This window comes from Sitophilus oryzae, unplaced genomic scaffold, assembly GCF_002938485.1.
Source record: "Sitophilus oryzae breed Bouriz unplaced genomic scaffold, Soryzae_2.0 scaffold_158_pilon_pilon, whole genome shotgun sequence".
Taxonomy (NCBI): Eukaryota; Metazoa; Arthropoda; class Insecta; order Coleoptera; family Curculionidae; genus Sitophilus; species Sitophilus oryzae.
In genome coordinates, this window is record NW_022146269.1 from 2,083,619 (window position 1) to 2,101,615 (window position 17,997).

At 31.5% G+C, this 17,997-nt stretch overlaps 2 protein-coding genes across 6 annotated transcripts in view; both read right to left on the bottom strand.

Annotated features, from left to right (window-relative positions):
• Positions 1 to 1,832: 1,832 nt before the first annotated feature.
• On the bottom strand, positions 1,833 to 3,841 carry LOC115879876 (regulation of nuclear pre-mRNA domain-containing protein 1B). The gene is made up of 6 exons (XM_030896897.1): positions 3,604 to 3,841; positions 3,289 to 3,522; positions 3,150 to 3,232; positions 2,890 to 3,085; positions 2,661 to 2,836; positions 1,833 to 1,981 (listed from the first exon to the last, which is right to left on the bottom strand). The coding sequence occupies exons 1-6, from the start codon at positions 3,755 to 3,757 to the stop codon at positions 1,835 to 1,837; spliced, it is 990 nt and encodes a 329-aa protein (XP_030752757.1). The 5' UTR covers positions 3,758 to 3,841; the 3' UTR covers positions 1,833 to 1,834.
• A 740-nt stretch (positions 3,842 to 4,581) lies between these two features.
• The window catches only part of LOC115879880 (cystathionine beta-synthase-like), a 31,448-nt gene continuing 18,032 nt past the window's right edge, over positions 4,582 to 17,997 (bottom strand). For all 5 annotated transcript variants that reach the window (XM_030896903.1, XM_030896902.1, XM_030896904.1 and 2 more), the window contains 8 exons: positions 17,380 to 17,547; positions 14,044 to 14,225; positions 13,903 to 13,989; positions 7,944 to 8,229; positions 5,935 to 6,112; positions 5,732 to 5,866; positions 5,478 to 5,668; positions 4,582 to 4,868 (listed from right to left, as the gene is read on the bottom strand). In XM_030896903.1, the coding sequence (XP_030752763.1) occupies positions 4,780 to 4,868; positions 5,478 to 5,668; positions 5,732 to 5,866; positions 5,935 to 6,112; positions 7,944 to 8,229; positions 13,903 to 13,989; positions 14,044 to 14,225; positions 17,380 to 17,547 (1,316 nt within the window). In that variant the 3' untranslated portion in view covers positions 4,582 to 4,779. The remainder of the gene's footprint in view (positions 4,869 to 5,477; positions 5,669 to 5,731; positions 5,867 to 5,934; positions 6,113 to 7,943; positions 8,230 to 13,902; positions 13,990 to 14,043; positions 14,226 to 17,379; positions 17,548 to 17,997) is intronic.

The following is a 17,997-nucleotide window of genomic DNA, read 5'->3' on the forward strand; positions in this document are numbered from 1 at the left end:
AGCTCTTTCATTTCGAGTATTTTTCTGTTGCGTAGCTAGATATTATTCTGTGCTGTAAGGTTTTATTAAAAAAACTTCAGATGTCCCGTGTAACGTAAAATATAATAAAACATCAGAAAATTCTATACAACATTTTATTAAAACCAACAATTTTTTGATAGAGCTACTTAAATAAATTTGGATGTAAAACATAATTTGTCTTTCAAAAGTTCAAAATAAATTATATTACAACAACTTATTTCCACACTATAAATCAATTTAAAATTAGAACACCTGAAAACTAGAATTGAATTATACAGGATGTAAATAAATAAGGACTTGTTAAAAAATAAAGGGAGGTTTACATATAAAGTTTCATGATGCAACTTTTCCCTACAAAGTTATTTAGTTATATAGGGCGACGATTAGGTATTCCAAAAGCTGCTCGCCTTATACAGGGTTACAAAAGCAGCCGCTCTATCTGTCTAAATTAATTTCGGCGTTACAGTGTTGCCGCTTCCAACTAAAAGTGTGAGGTGAACCGCCTATTTAAAAATAGACATATTTCTTTAAATTCAATACATTCAGTTTTTAAGACACTCTCTATATATAAATAAATTATTGATTTTTAAAATATTATTCGCAAAACCAGAGAGGGAAATCAGGCTACAACCAGAGATAATAGTTGTGAGGTAATAGGTTTTAGAATACCATTCGAGATGCATTGATGTTATTTTGGTTCAAAAGTTTTGTGGCAAAGAATGTTATTAAAGGTAAAGTAAATGTTTTCTCATTATTAACTAAAGCATATAGCTTATTTGTCGGTTTTTAATTTTTTCCTTATAACGGCCTTGTTGAGTGTACTAACATTTTTCGACTGTGCATGGGCGAATATCTTGGCTCGCAAAAGGGCAAACAAAAACAATAAATAGAATAACTCATAGAATAATTTATAAACTAAAGATATTGGCACCAAACCTTCAACTTTAGCTTCGAGACTCGCAACAACAGACCTTAGTACTTGCGGGTGGGGACCTGCTAAAACGAATGTAATAAATGTGGCATGTTTTGAATGTATACAACTACAAACCTTGGTATGACGACAGTTTCTATATTATTATTATCTCTATTTTATTAAAATTCAGGGCAGCATAGTTAGATTCGCTGGAATAGTGATCAGGGTTTTCTCTGCCGTGCTCTTTCACTTGTGAATTCCAGGCAGAGTACGGCACCTTCGGTACTCCTTTCATTTCATTTAATAAAATAAGTAGGGCTATTTACAAATTTGGCGTCTCATTTAAAATTATTTCTGTTTGTTACAAAATCACTCAAATTATTATTTTAAATTTCAACCCTAATAGTGCAAGACGGAAATAAGTCGAAAATATTGTGATTTTGGTTCACTCTATATAACTTACTTTGTGGGAAAACATCACTGGAAAATATTTTATATGAAAAACTCTCCATAATTTTAAACGAGTTTATTAATTCAGTTACACCCTGTATATGTCAAAAACGGTACTATGTAAAATTACATAAGATATCACTTTTTAATAATATAAAACTTAAATTATACATCTTAGACATTTTCACAAAGGGTCAAGTGCACTAATAACTAATAAAAGTCCTTCACTGTATTACTAGTCCATTAAACCTTGAAAACCAAATGTGATACAGTTGTTGTTTTATTTCAGTTACAAATTTGCTATCTCATCAAGATACTAGCAATATTTGATACTTTAACACAGTTTCAAAGATAATTCAATAAACAATTAAAGAGAACTAAGCTTTGTGTTTCATTGATTATTTTTAGAATTGTTTTGCCAATACAATGGTTTATTGTTACCTGATCGTTTTACTGCATAAATAAATTTTCAGCAGAAGGCAATGGAGCCAACCCATCGGTTACATTTGGTAGCTGAGTAAGATCAGGAAGGTTCTGTATGTGCGACTGTAATTCTTGCCTTACAGAATAAATTTTTGATAAAGTTTCTTGATATTCCTACAAAAAATGCAACAGTGAGCAGTACTGCTAACTCCAATTTAAAAAGACAAGGTTATCGAAATTAATCACAAAAGATGGGATGAATTCTTATGGCTGCTCTCGTTATATTCTCTACATTTTTGTTATTAATGTATGACAGGGGTTGATATGTCTTAAACATTTAGATTATTTTTCTAAAAGGTGTTTAAAGGCGTTAAAAAAATAAAACTGGTTAAACATGTTTAAAATTCTGTTTTAAACATGTTTGGTGTATATAGATGTTTTTTTTTTAAATTTAAATTAAACCATAAACATAAACTTTATTAAAAATAAACACACATAAGTTTATAGGCTAAAGAAAAAAAAAATAACTCATAATAAAAAAACCAACTCTGACAACAGAACTAATGAAGCACTTAGCTTTGTTCGGGTTCTTGTTATTACCGATTCTGAACCGTCCTAGAACTCTACAGCGCATGTGTAAATGAAATAACATCTTCATATTTCTATCTGCGCATGCGTATCACAGTTCTAGGACAGTTCGGAATCGGTGAAAAGAAAAACCCGAAGTAAGCTCTTCACTCATTTCATCTTCACCCTGACATGACCTTATATTGGTATGGCTAGGTATTATTTCTATATTTATTATTTTGGAATGGGGTTGACACAAAAAAAAATAAAAAATATATTGACTTACCTCTAAATTTCTTTCAGCTTGAGCTAAAAGTTCATCCTGTACTTGTAAGAAATCCCTCATCATAACAGCAACTTTTTTTCTATGTTCCATTTCAGTCTGTAGTCTCGTATTATATTGACTTAATAATAAAACTGCACTATTTACTTGATTGCTCAATTTCTCAGCAGCTTCCCTATCTAAAAAAGTAAAATGTAAAACCTGAGTACTAAAATTCTTGGCTGCCCATTACCCTCTATTTTAGAAATGATTGCAACATCAGAAACTTCTTTAGGCAAGTGGGCAATTTTTTCTCGAACTTTTTCATCGGATGACGCTATATTTACTTCCAGATCTTGAATTGCTTTAATAAGCTCTTCAGGCTCTGGTGGATCACCTGGAGGTGTATGTGGGCTCAAATGTACGTGTGTTTCCAAAGTCCCATCCACCTTAAATAGGTTCAATTATATGTAAGATATAAAAGTTTAGTTTAGAATAATGTTTATATCTAACCTCGACTGTAACCTCTTTATCCCTTTTCTTTCCTACATCATTTGGCTTTATCTTTTTTAAAGGCGGTTCATCTTTACCTAAAACTATTAAGTATTGTGTTACACAAGTGACATCTTCAAATTTTTCATTATCAACTTACGTAAAGCTGACTTGAATTCCATGATTTGTACTGAAACATAGATTCCTCTATCTTGCCATATACTTAATAACCTATCAAGACTATTTCTCGTTTTCTCATCGCACGCAGACATGTGCTCAAAGGCTTTTTTAAGCAAGGTACCAAATTCCTGACCATATTCAGGACCCTTTTTCCTGCTATTTTGAATAACATCATTAGCTAGATACATAAATGTAAGTTTTCTACTGTCTTTAGCTAAAAATAAAAGAAGTTGTTTTAATTCAGGGCAAATAATTATAACATAATATATAATTAAATAAATGCATATAAAGTTACCTTTTTGAAGTTCCCTTAACCAAATTTTCACAACACTTGAGTAATGTTTCCGATGGTGTATAAGCCATAATGATAAGGTTTGAATACTTTGCGAGGAATTATTTAGTTCTTGCAGTTTTTTAATAAATGCTGATTCTGTAAAACCTCCCGACATTACGCTTATTATTTGGTACACACAATTTTAACAAACGTAAACACAAACCATATCCATTATAAAACATAACCTCAATTTTATTATAAAATTAAATCCATAGATTAATATATCCATATATTATATATGACTAATTCATATCTTTCGTTCTGTGGTATGATTATGGACAGGCATGGAATAGTGAACTTAACTTAAGTAAAGATCTTAGGAATAAATTATTTATTTATTCTATGGTCCCTTATAAATTTTTTTCGTTATTTTAAATTTCAAAATTTCGCTCCCTTTGACTAGTTTGCGGAGATTAGAAATAACAGGTTGCAATAAAAGAACAGATATAATTGGTAAAAATAGTCTAGTGTAAAACATGGGAATGATATGTGTATAAATAGTAAGGGTAAAACATGGTTATATGATATTTTATTACCAAAAAAAGGCCGCTTAATTATAGAATGTTAGAAATTACTAAATTATTTTTTTGATTATCAGAGAGAATATTAGAAATAAAGTTCACATTATATTCTTATCTATTTCGGAATGCGAAATTAATATCTTAAATATCTTTCTGTGAAAATTGTAATTATATCCACAAGATATCCACCTACAATAGGTTTATAAAACCAATCGAAGAAAAAAAAACGGCGTCAGAGTTGGCTTGAAAATATAGATTGCTGTCATTTCATATGTAAAATTTTATGATTTTATGGTAAATGTCATTGATCGTCATTCCCAAGCGAACTCAACGTCGTCTTTTTCGGTCTTAAAAAATATATAATATATAGGAAGAAAATATTGAAGAAATAAAAAGGTATATAGAAAAAGATAAAAAATAATTTTGTATAGTGATATATTTGACAATTAATGGTATTGAAATATCAATACATACATTATATTGTGCCTTATATAGATGTCCACATATCGGAATTGAATAACAAATAATTATATAAACTGTGGTAGAGATCTTTATTTTACAAAAGGTTTTGTTTAAATTTGATGAAATTCACAACACAACGTTTATTTTTTCATATTTAACTAAGACTTCCGTTTTGAATGTATTCATACAAATCTGTGATTTTAATAATTCCTAGAGGATTTTCAGTTTTGGAATATCCAGTTCCTAAAAAATATTTAAATTTAGTAGGAAAATTTATTATAGTCTGCACTGTATGATTTTTTCACCACCTCACAAGGTGTAGAAATAAAATTTTATTTCGGGCTTTATACAGAGTGAGTCTTAAATAAGTGCAAATATTTTCAGGGCTGGTAGATCACGATAAAAGAAGCATATTTTCTCTTTATCGTTTTTCAAAAAGTCCAAAATAATCGAGTTATTTATATTAATTAATTATTAATTAAAAATTTCCAAAAAGAAATATTTTTTGCTAAAATTTGAGAACCACTGGATCTTTTCTGGTTTTTCTTTCTTGTAAATTTAATCTACTAACCAGATATGTTGCCATATTATCAAGAAATTATGTTTTTTAACTAAAAACTAATAAAATTTTCAAAAAAAAAAATTCCGGATTTTCAAAAAAAAAATTTGCTAAAAAAATCATAATTGTGTTGACAGATCTTCAACGATAATATATCAAAATGTGTTTTTTGTTATTAGTCATGCTGAATTGATTCTTCACGAGATTTTTTCGATTGCCAAATGAAAACAAATGTTCCCACTTGTTGCGAACTTCTTAGCACACCTTGTATAAATAATAAAAAAAATACCCACCGTTTGTTTCTGTTACGATGACGTAATGATCCTTTTCTAAAATTCTAGATACCAGTCCGAGGTATCCTGATTTTACGTCTACTTTGGGAAATATTCGAATAGTGCAATCTTGAATTTTATCAGACGGTTTGATATTGTTAGCCAATAAATTATTAATTAAATGTTTAAGGGTAACAGTGCCCAAAATATTTCTGAAAATTAAAAACTACTATAAAAACATGTTATAAATATGACGAAAATACAATGCTCTTTACCCGTCTAATTTTAATACTGCTACCTCTTTAAAATCTTTGTCTCTCATTAAATCTATTACATTTCCGCAAGATTCATTTGCTCTGACTGTATTAACTTTCTTATAATTGATACTTGAAATACTGTCTTTCCACCACCTAAAATTAGTATTATGTTACTACAATAATATATCTAAATGTTTTTGTTCGTTTCTTAAATATTATACCAATGGTTATTAATGTTTTCGCATGATTGAAAACCTCGTGCCTCCATCCAGTGATCTGAAACAAACTTGGTTAGATAGTTTCTGATGCTGTCCGGTATTACTACAACGATGTTAGCGCCTTCCGGCACATCTGTTGCTATTTTGATTGCTGCTGACACCGCTGCGCCACTACTGGTACCTATTAAAAGAAATATTTTTCAGTAAATAGTTATTAAGTGCAGTTTTTATTATATAGGGTGAGCCAGTTTTGAGACGCACCCGGTATATACAGGGTCCGGCAATAGTGCTTCGAGCATCTGTAGCTCCTAAAATAAAAAAAAACTTGGGATTTTTTTTAAGTGCAAACCTAAAGTATGTACTAGGATGTATTTCAGGAAAATATTTTAACTTCTATAGGGTGGCTCCAAAAAGTGTGAGCGGATCGGGATAATTTTTTAAATGGAACATCCTGTATATTATTGCATTTTTGGCTTCCTTTCAGATCACTTTACATCATCCTAAGACATGCGTAAATATGTTTCGATAATTTCAGAGATATCAAAAAATAAATAAAAATTATATATTTTTCAGCCTTTCTTAAAAAAATTATTAATAATACAAGAACTGTCCTGAAATCAAAACTATATTAGATATTTACTTTAGATAGTCTGTAGTTACTTTGCTATAAATATGGAAATCATGAAGCATACAGGATGTTCAAAATTTGCCAAACTTTCTAAAATATAAAATAATTTTTTTTTGTTTTTTTAAATGGAAACCCCTGTATATTATTTTTTCAATAGATGCAGAAATATAAAAATGAACATTTTTTGCATTTAGAGTATTTCAAAATTTTTAACCGTTTCGCAGATATTCCCGGTTTTGTATTTCATATAGCATTTTCCACAGTAAATTTTAATTAAAGCCACCCAATGATTTCTCTCGTATTTTAGCATTGAAAGCCCCCATAATATGAAATAATACTGCGTGTAACCGGAAAACTATTAAAAATTTTGAAATAATTTAAATACAAAAAATGTTAATTTTTTAATTCTCCATCAAATAAAAAAATAATATGTTCCATTTAAAAAAAAAACGAAGAAAAATTATTTTATATTTTTGAAAGTTTGGCGTAAAATATTGAACATCCTGTATCATTTACGATTACCATATTTATAGCAAAGTAAGAACAGTCTATCTAAAGTAAATATCTAATATAGTTTTGATTTCAGAACAGTTCTTGTATTTTTAATATTTTTTTTAAGAAGAGTTGAAAAATGCATATTTTTGATTTATTTTTTAATATCTCTGAAACTATCGAAATAGATTTACTCATACCTTAGGATTGTGGTGTACCATTTAAAAAAAAATCGTCCAGATCCACTCACATTTTATTTTCAGTAGTAGTTATAAAAATCATTTTTGTTTAAATCTGTCTCAAATAGTTTCTGAAAAAACATTAATTTTTTTTAAAGGTCCGATTAAATTTATATCTCCAAAACTAAAGTTTCAAAAAAAGTCATACTATATTAGAAATTCATTTACCCAGTAGTAGTTATAAAAAGCAATTTTGTTAAACTCTGTCTCAAATAGTTTCTGAAAAAACATTAATTTTTTTAAAAGGTTCGATTAAATTCATATCTCCGAAACTAAAGTTTCAACCTGCAGAAGTTAAAATATTTTGCCATGCACTATTGCCAGATCCTGTATAAAGAAATATTTCAATTGTGATTTTCTTGGGTATAGGTTTCTTTATTAAACATTAAACGATTTATGGATGTTTTTAAATCATTTATTTGTCGATGTTTCGATTTTTTATGCAAATCTTTCTCAAGATATCTCAGATGTTGTTTTGGCCGTTGAATTCTTATATTAATCACTCAATCATTTTTTTTCGACGCGGCAAATAAATGATTAGAATCATGCATAAATCATTAATTTTTAATAAAGAAACCTATACCCAAGAAAATCACAATTGAAATATTGAATAAAGGTTTAAGAAAAAAAAAGATATCTAAAGAAATATTTACCGCAAAGAATTCCTTCTTCTCTAATAAGTCTTCTGGCCATAGTTAAGCTATCTTGATCATTTGTTTTCACCCATATGTCGGCAGCATTTTGATCTAAAGATGTAGGAACGAAATCGTACCCCAAACCTTCGACTTCGAAGAATGTGACGTCAGTTTTGTTGAGATAATCGGGAACAGCGAAAACCGACCCCTCGGGATCCAAGCCGACTATCGTGGTTTGCGGAGATTTTTCTTTGATTTTTCTACTGATTCCTGTCAGGGTTCCACCTGTTCCGGCACCTAAAACCTTATAATTACATCAGTGGCGCATCTAGAGATTGGGTGGGGGGTAGTGGCAATATTTAAGTAATGTATTATGTTTAAATTAAATTTGCACTGAGAGGTAGTGTGACTGTGGCAAAATATAATATAATTTTATATTAATTAATATAAATATATAAACAAAAAAATTAAAAAATTTAACAATTATTTCTTACATATTAGAAACATAAATAAACAAAAATGGCAAATAACAAATTTATAACGAAAACTTTAAATCTCAAAAACGCAAAAATAAATATTTTCTTGAGTAATCATATTCGCAAAGCCAGGAAACAAAATAAAAAAAAATTATAAAGTAAATTCAAGTCGTCTATTTTTATTATTGGCAAATCTGGTTATTATATTGTCTACATTGACTTGAAAGTCTCTATGTATAGCCAAGCCAAGTTTTAAGGCGCCGAAGAGAGGAGAAACTTCTTTCTGCTGAGGATACACTGACAGGTAGGGCGAGCAAAAATTGTAGGCTTTTTTTTATTAGAGGAAACATGTTCTCATCACAGGACGAATATAAGCTCATGACATCATTTCCACTTTTTTGTACCGTCTTTCAGATACTAAATTCGGATTTTAATTTTAAAAGTAATAAATCTTTATTTTGGTTGTTTTCAACTTTGCTTAAATACCCCGCAACTAATTGAATCGACTGGATAATTTCACAATCAGCCTTTGAATTAAAAATTGAAGGAACAAATATATTAAAATCGTAGGTATTTAAAGATTCCTCGTTAAATCGAAATTGAAGATCTTGTAATACATTATCTAATAAAGGAATATATATATATATATATATATATATATATATATATATATATATATATATATATATATATATATATATATATATATATATATATATATATATATATATATATATATATATATATATATATATATATATATATATATATATATATATATATATATATATATATTAATTCTAAAATAGGAATCGATAGTTTCTGCAGATATATTCGGGCGATGCGTTTGTCTCTGGGTTTTTATGAATATCTGAAACTAAAGAAAAGACGGATCTAAAATAGGTTTCGGAATTTTGACGTCTTTCTTTTAAAACTCTAATAATATTTTGTATAAGCGTAGTTGCATATTCGCGACTTCGTTCGCAATATTTTGCTTAAATTTACGGTTAAGGCTAAAATGTCAGAAAGAGAACATAAAGAAACTATAAATATGGTAGAAGAAATAGCATTCATTAAACATTCTGCTTTTGAAGAAGCTTCCCGATCTTTCCAATGAGAAATGATATTAAGCAGGTGTACAATGATATCAATAGTACTTTGAAACTGAAGAACGGATTCGTGGCGTTCAACTCATCTGGTCTCACAAAGACTTTTTAGTTGACCATGACCATCTAACTTTCCCTTAAGTAGAAAATTGTTTTTGGCGGAAGCTTTAAAAAATGAACATACTTCTTTTATAACGCCAACAGTATTTCTAACAGCTTGAACATTTGAGCACTTTGAAATAGACAGATTAAGAGAATGGGTAGTACAAGGACTTTTAAGAGCATTTTGTAGTTTTTTTTTTAGTTCGGTATCAGCACCTTTCTGTTCACCAAGCATTAAGTTGCAAGTATCGGTTCCGATTCCTATACACATATCGGGATTTAAATTAATTTTTTAATAAAATTAAATACAATTTGGGCCAAAACTTCACCATTAACTGTTGGTTCCATTGTATGTTCATCAAATATTGCGTGGCAATCAACATTTAATATCTTTATCATTTTTTTTATGAATTGAAAACGGGTATGTAAAATTTTGTTCGGGGACCATAGAGTACATTAAAACTGAATATTTTTCCTGCGGTGTAATTATATTAGAGGTATTGACAAACGGTGCAATATCTACCGATTTTTTATAGCCGTGTAAAACGTTTAAATTAGTATTGGCAACACTGTTACTAATGCTGCTGCACGCGGAGCGAGCGCTATTTTCGGTGGTTTGTAGGCTCGTGCTCGAGCCTGCCCCGTTCTCAGAACTGCGACTGTCGCCAGCGGCACGACAAAAGAACCAATCAGATTTGTAAAAAACAGCTGTCAATTTTAAATTTAGTACAGCTCCCATTGGTCGTTTGAAGTGTCAATCAGTGTCGCTGTCGACACGACGCAGTTCTGAGAACGGGGCTTTAGGGTAGGGCACAAACATAGTGAGGCATCTCGATGCGATGCTCGCCAAGATGCTGGCCGCGCTGCTCGCCAGGATGGTAGCCGCGATGCATCCTACGCGCACTGTTTTCAAACGGCGAATATGTGCGCGTAGGCATACCATCGCCGTTTTATTAAGCACCAGTTTATGTAATAGTAGTTATTAATTAGTATAGGCTTGGTGCATTTCAGTTGATTTCAACAAATTCCTACCGCAGCGAGTCAATGGCAAAAATCAGAAATTATCCCTATTTATCCCTATCTATTTCACGTCGCCGTCATGTTGATCGCATAGAATAATATCAAAATAGTGGTTTTCAACTTCTTTTTGTGGAAGTCACTTCGAAAATTTTGGTATTTGGTTGCTACATTAAGTTATACCAGCAAAAAAAATTAAGGTGTAATTAAAAATAAGATGTTTCCTCTCGAAAACGGTAAGTAGCTAAACGACCAGTGAAGCCTGTACGGTTAGAGTTAACGGAGCCAAACGAAGCTCTATATTCGCCCCATTTAAACTGTGTTTCGAAAATGCCTAGTCTCCAAGATATTCAATTTGAAAGATTTCAATTGTCGATTTTCTGAATATAACCTTTGAAAAAAATCTAATTTTTTATTTATTAACTTTTTCCACTTTTCTTACCTGGTACGGTTGGAAGACGTTTAATGTAAGAATTATAGATACAATAGACCATTCCAGAATGACGTCACTGACAGGTCGGCAAAATTTGCTGGGAGGCACACAAACCAATTAATTTTCACGTTATCCATATATAAACACAATAATCCAAGGTTTAAACGAACATAAAACAGTGAAAAATGCCTAATTTTTGTTGTGTTATTAAGTGTTTAATGCGTGATAATGTCTAATTTTTCCCAAATCATGCTGCTTTGACCAACAGAGGAAATTATTTAAATGTATTATCTAATGTTCGAAGAGAAGTGTGGTTAAAAGCTTTGAAATGAAAGGCCCTGTATGAAAGTGAGATTAAAAAGAAACGAATTTGTTCCAAAGACTTTAAAACTGGTAAGTGCGTTTTGCAAAATTATCATTTATTGAGTTTAAATTAGCTAAAAATACGTTTTTGTTTTTAAGACGAATTATGTTAGGAGATAAGTCTAATTCAGCCAAAATTTGGGATATTCTTCTTGTCTCCAACTACTTCCTGTCTTCAACCCTACAAGTCATCTTCTAGATTTGGCAGATTAAGAAAAAGATTTAAAAATGAATCAGAGGTTTGTTATTTATACTAAAATATATATATAAGCGTATAAAGTATTTTTATTTTTAGTTAAAGATGTTGCTATAAAAGATGAAAATCGACCAGTGAATTTTCATAATCCTGCAATTGTTAATCAACTTTATTCAATTTAAATCGTCTGAGATAGAAGACGATAAACCCAAATACATGACAAGGATTGCACTTCTGGAAGATCAGCTGAATAAGAACGATAACAGGGCTGCGTTCAGATCAAATATAATACCAAGAATATTTTTCATGAAGTCTCGGCTATATGCCTATAATACAAGAACTGTGGATTTTGAAATAGATATCAGCTGAGCCTCTATGAGAAGGGTCCTTGGTACATGAGTGTAAGTTGTTTAATAGGTTGCCACTTGAAGTCAAGTTAATAGAAGTAAAGAGTAGTTTGAGACAGAAGTAAAGAGTAGTTGCACAATTGAAAAATTTGTTAATTTGATATAGAGCCATATCTCTCAGATTTCCTGTAGACAAGTCAATAAATATTGTGTGACGTCATTTCATTTTCTGTATATACTATTTTGTATTTTTATATTTGTATGTTACATTCCTTGAAGTAAAGATTATTATTATTATTAACCACTAAGAAATGTAGATTTGTTTAAATATAATACGATTTAAAAAAAAATATGTGTCTATTTTTAATAGTATAAACCTTGGTTTATAAAGTTTAAATATTATAAATTTTAAATATCTGAAACATCAATCCATGAGTTAAACCTGGAAGAAAAGCCTAACCACTTCACATAAAATTGTTTATTATTTTTCTGGTGGTGACCTAGCATTATTTCAACTAGATCAATACCAGGAGACTTTGTCTTCTGTAATTCGGCCTCATAAAAATACCCCTTAATTGGTTGACCTACTGATTCTAGGATAATTAAAACTGAGGATTAAAGAAAATTAAGAATTAAAAAAATATGTTTATAACGCTATAAAAGACTAAAAACACAAAGCAATGAATGCAAGTTAATGGTTTATATGTGGTTTATATAACGGTTTGTATGCCTCCCAGCGAAAATGGCGGATCTATCAAAGTCACGTGTTCTGGAATGGTCTATTTGATCCCCTTTTTAGGTTATGTTGTATTTTAAAAAAATTGCCGAAAATGAAATGAAAATTAAAAAAAAAAAAATTCTTACCCTGTATGTATTTTTTTGGCAAACTGTGTATACTAAAAAAATTAACTAATCATTTTGCATCGATCTACGCCCAAATATCTTTCAACAACGGAATAAGTGAAAAAAGTTCAATATTGGCCGGGAAAATTTTTTGGAAACTTTCCTTTTTTCAACTTTTTTTTAGGGTGTCTACCAAACCCTTCAATTCTAAGAAACCATTGATGCACCGTCGGATAGACGACTGAATATCTCGGAAATATCTCGGAAAGGGTAAATAGCTAAAAGACCAGTGAGGCCTCTACAGATATAGCTAGTGGATCCCTATAATCGCCCTATTTAAACTGTGTCTCGAAAATTTCCAAAAATTTTCCCTGCCAAAATGGAGTTTTTTTTCACTTATTACGATTTGAAAGATTTTTGGACGTGGATCGATGCAGAATGAATAGTTAAATTTTTTAGTATACACACTTTGTCAAAAAAGTACAAACAGGGTGAGAAAAAAAAAACGATTTTTTCATTTTCAGTATCTTTTTTTAAATACAACATAAAGAAAAAGGCCTCTAAAAAGAAGGCCAAATTGCATTTAGAATTCTTACATTAACGTCTTCTAACCATATGAGGTGAAAAAAGTGGAAAAAGTTAACAAGTAAAAAACTCGATTTTTTTCAAAGGGGTATCCAGGAAATCGACAATCGAAATTTTTCAAATTAAATATCTCGGAAACTCGGCATTTTCGAAACACAGTTTAAATGGGTCGAATATAGAGCTCCACTAGCTCTATTTGTAGAGGCCTCACTGGTCATTTAGCTGCTTACCTTTTTCGAGAGGAAGAAACATATTATTTTTATTTACACCTTTTTTTCTGCTGGTATAATTTAATGTAGTGACAAAATGCCAAAATCTTCGAAGTGACTTTAACACTTAATTTCAACTTTAACACCTCAAAAATCATTTAGAATCATAAAAAAGATCCCCTTCTTAAAACACACGGATTTTGGTAGCTCGAGCGGACTGTTAGTATTTCTTTTATTTAATTTGTTTCATATTAGACAGTAAATAAAACATTAAATAAATTAATTTGCTATTTTCCTTACCAGGTAATCAACTTTATGATTGCATTGATCCAATATCTCCTCAGCGGTGGTGTCGTAGTGTGCCAGCGGATTTCCCGGATTCGAAAACTGGAAAATGGAAATATCGTATAGGTAGATAACTCCAGTAATTTAATAACTTACCTGGTCCAGTATTAGAGAATCGGGAATTTCGTTGTGTAATCGATTTGCTACGCCAAAAATTCCCTCGGTAGAATACGAGTCGGCTGTGATTGGTGTCTTAATCAGTTTTGCTCCTAATGCTGTTATTACTGCCACTTTCTCGTTCGACATCTTTTCGCTCATGACTATTATACACTTGTATCCTGAAAAAAATATATACAGTATATACTAACATTATTTATAGTTATTGCCTATATTTATTTAGCAAATTTGTTCAGCATATTTATGGTAGACGATTTTAGATCTTCCCAATCAACCATTGCCATTACAAACATTAAATTTATTGTCGAGATTGAAGAATACAGGGTGGTCCGAACTGTATTTTAGAAACTTCGGTAGCATATTCTGCAGATAAAAATAAGTAAAAAAGTTCGTATAAATGTATGTCCTAAAATGCTTAGTTTCTGAGATATATGGTGTAGAAATTTTTATTTCGATTTTTTCCAAATAATTTTTGAAGTAACGTTAATATTGGGATGAAAATTGGTATCTGGGAGTTTTTTAACATGAGAAATTTGATTTTGATATCAATATGATTCGTACTTATATGTAGAGGGCGCCACCTACATACTTTTTAACTGCTTTGAAGAGTAATAACTTTTCGTCAGTACGTGTATAAAACTACTGAGTAAAAAATATACATTTACCATATTTTTTACGTAAAAAAGGTCTCTTGCTAAAAATCGCTACGAGTAACGGACCTCGAGATATTTGGAATCGAAATTATCAATACCTGTCATCATTGACACAAGTTAAGCATGTTGATTAAATAGTTGTTAGACTTAAATCATAAATTTGAATTTTTTTGTGCCAAAAGTTCAACAGAGACTGTCTTATCATCATTTTTTCGAATAAAAATTTATTATCAATTAAAAACATTAAATTAAAAAGTTATTTATCAAGAAATTTATCAATTCAGCCAAATAATTATCTAGTGAACATGTTTATTTTTTGTCAATATTGACATGTATTGACTACTTCCATTGAAATATCTTGAGAGCGGTTGCTTGTAGCGATTTTTACCAAGAGCGATTTTTATCCAGACACATTATTTACGTAAAAAATCACGGAAATGTATATTTCTTGACTTAGTAGTTTTATACAGGCACGGACGAAAAGTTATTATCCTTTAAAACAGTTAAAACACATGTAAGGGGCGCCACCTACAAATAGGAGTCATACTAACATTAAAATCAAATATTTCATGTCAAAAAACTCCCAGACACAAATTTTCATCCAAATATTGACGTTACTTCTGAAATTATTTGGAAAAAATTGAAATAAAAATGATTTCTACACCCTGTATCTCCGAAACTATGCATTTTCGGACATACATTTATACGAACTTTTTTTACTTATTTTTATCTGCAGAATATGCTGCCGAAATTTCCGGAATACAGTTCGGACCACCTTATAATTCTTTTCTTGTTATTCTTAATCAAGGAGCATTAAAAGCGATCAACTCAGTCAATACAAAGTTGATGAAAGAATGACTAGAGAAGCCGAACAAATTAGACAAAGAAAATAATCCTCCTATTCTATGTGCCAGCCCACCAAAGGATAGAAGGTAATGAAAAAGCAAAAAGCAAACGATCTAGCTAGAAAAGGAGCAAACAGTCCACTAACTGGATCTCCAACTCCCAGTGGATGATATTCCAAGAATTTACAACTTTGAGAAACACCTCACTGTAGTATTGAGTAATAAAAATTATTGGAAGGAAGAAACGCTTACTCAGCATATAAAAGACCGTACCATAACGTGGTATACTGATGCTTCTAAAACCAAAGCAGGAGTATTTGGGCCGAAAACTAAATACTCCGAACCAATGTACCCCAGTATCCTTCATGCAGAAATTTACGCTATCGAAAGATGCGTACAATTTATCTTAGATGGGAACTATCGAAAACAGGGAATTGTCATCCTATCCGATAGTATCCGATAGCAGCACTTAACGCGATCAACTCAGTAACCATCAATTCGGAGTTGGTTAAAGAATGCCTAGAGAAGCTCAACAAATTAAGCAAAGAAAACAGAGTCATCATACTCTGGGTGTCTGCTCACCAAGGGATAGAAGGCAATGAAAAACCAAATGATCTAGCTAGGAAAGGAGCGAACACTCCACTAACTGGACCAGAACCGTTCTGTTTTCCAAACGGGAACCAACTGAAAGCGCCACTGAAGAATCTGGAAGACTCCATCCGTAACTTGGAATGGGTGTCCTCCAACGGTCTAAGACACTCGAAAAAGTTCTTCAGAACTTATGACCGAGAAAAATGAATGATGTCTTCGGATTGTCACGGGGTTTCTAACAGGACACTGTCTCCTCAACGAACACCTCAGTAGGCTGAAGCTGAGAAACAACGGCGAATGCAGATTCTGTGGGGAAAATGGAGAAACACCAGAACACCTTATCACTGAGACCGCCTAACCATTCGTGCCATGAACTTTGGTACGGCTGATGTCGAGGATGGAGAGCTGGCCTCTGAGGATCCGTCTCAGATACTGGCTTTTGTTAAAGTCCTGATACTGTATGATGAGTTATAACTCGTTTTAACTCAAGAAAGGGGAACACACAATATATCTATAAGGACACGGTGATTAACTCCCCTCCTAAACATTCTATATTCTACATTTTAACTGGATCAGAACCGTTCTGGTTCCCAAGTGAAAACCAACTAAAAGCGGATCTCAAGAACCTGGAAGACTCCATCCGTAACCTGGAATGGGAATTCTCTCTATTGCCACCGAGAAAAATCAAAGATTTTCTTTGATTTAAGATGATCTTCGGATTGTTACGGCGTTAGGGGTTTTAACCTCAATGAACATCTCACTAGCATGGTGATTAACTCCCCTCCTAAACATTCTATATTCTACATTCTAACTGGATCAGAACCGTTCTGGTTCCCAAGTGAAAACCAACTAAAAGCGGATCTCAAGAACCTGGAAGACTCCATCCGTAACCTGGAATGGGAATCCTCTCTATTGCCACCGAGAAAAATCAAAGATTTTCCTTGATTTAAGATGATCTTCGGATTGTTACGGCGTTAGGGGTTTTAACCTCAATGAACATCTCACTAGATTGAAGTTAAGAGACAACAGCGAATGCAGATTCTGTGAGAAAAATGGGGACACACTAGAACATCTCATAACTGAATGCGCCGAGACGACAACCATTCGTACCATGACGGTTGGTTTTGTTTGGTTTGGTATGACAATTTGGTTACTTAAAACTAACCAACATTCGCGGAAACCGGTATTAAGGATATTCGGAAACAAAGACGCAAGACAAAAAATACCTTTAATGGCCGAAGCTAATGCCACTCCGATTCCAGTATTTCCAGAAGTAGCTTCAATGATCGTCATCCCGGGTCTTAAAAGTCCTTGTGCCTCGGCATCTTCTATAATTCTTTTTGCTATTCGGTCTTTAACCGAACCTCCTGGATTGAAGTATTCCAATTTTGCATCTATAATTAGCAAAAACAAGAAGATACTTTTACTACATAACAACGATATACTGTGTGTTGCATCGCCGACTTGGACATAGGAAATCACATGTAAATTTTAAAAATGGTGAATAAGTTTTCCCCATTTTATTTTACACAAATATTTATTTGAAATTTATTAAAGAACTCCTTAAAATGAAGCAAATTTTTCATTTTGAAAGGTTTATACGAATTCGTTCTTGTGTTATGAGAGATACTGAAATACTAAATTTTTTGGCAAACATTTAAAATAATGCGGTCCTGATCAAACGAACATAACAATCACAAGTTATGTCACAATATGTCAAATCTATTATGATTTTCTTCTACAGAGATCTGTCAAAAATATTATATAAAGTTATACTCTGTTTTTTTTCTCAGGTAAGATTTCGACAGACGATGACAGAAGAAAAGCAGATGACGTCCCATACC

Coding starts and splice junctions, on each gene's coding strand:
- LOC115879876 (XM_030896897.1), bottom strand. CDS start 3,757: ATGTCGGGAGGTTTTACAGAATCAGCATTTATTAAAAAACTGCAAGAA. Junction 3,233..3,288: donor GGAATTCAAGTCAGCTTTAC/GTAAGTTGATAA, acceptor AATACTTAATAG/TTTTAGGTAAAGATGAACCG. Junction 2,837..2,889: donor AATCATTTCTAAAATAGAGG/GTAATGGGCAGC, acceptor TTACTTTTTTAG/ATAGGGAAGCTGCTGAGAAA.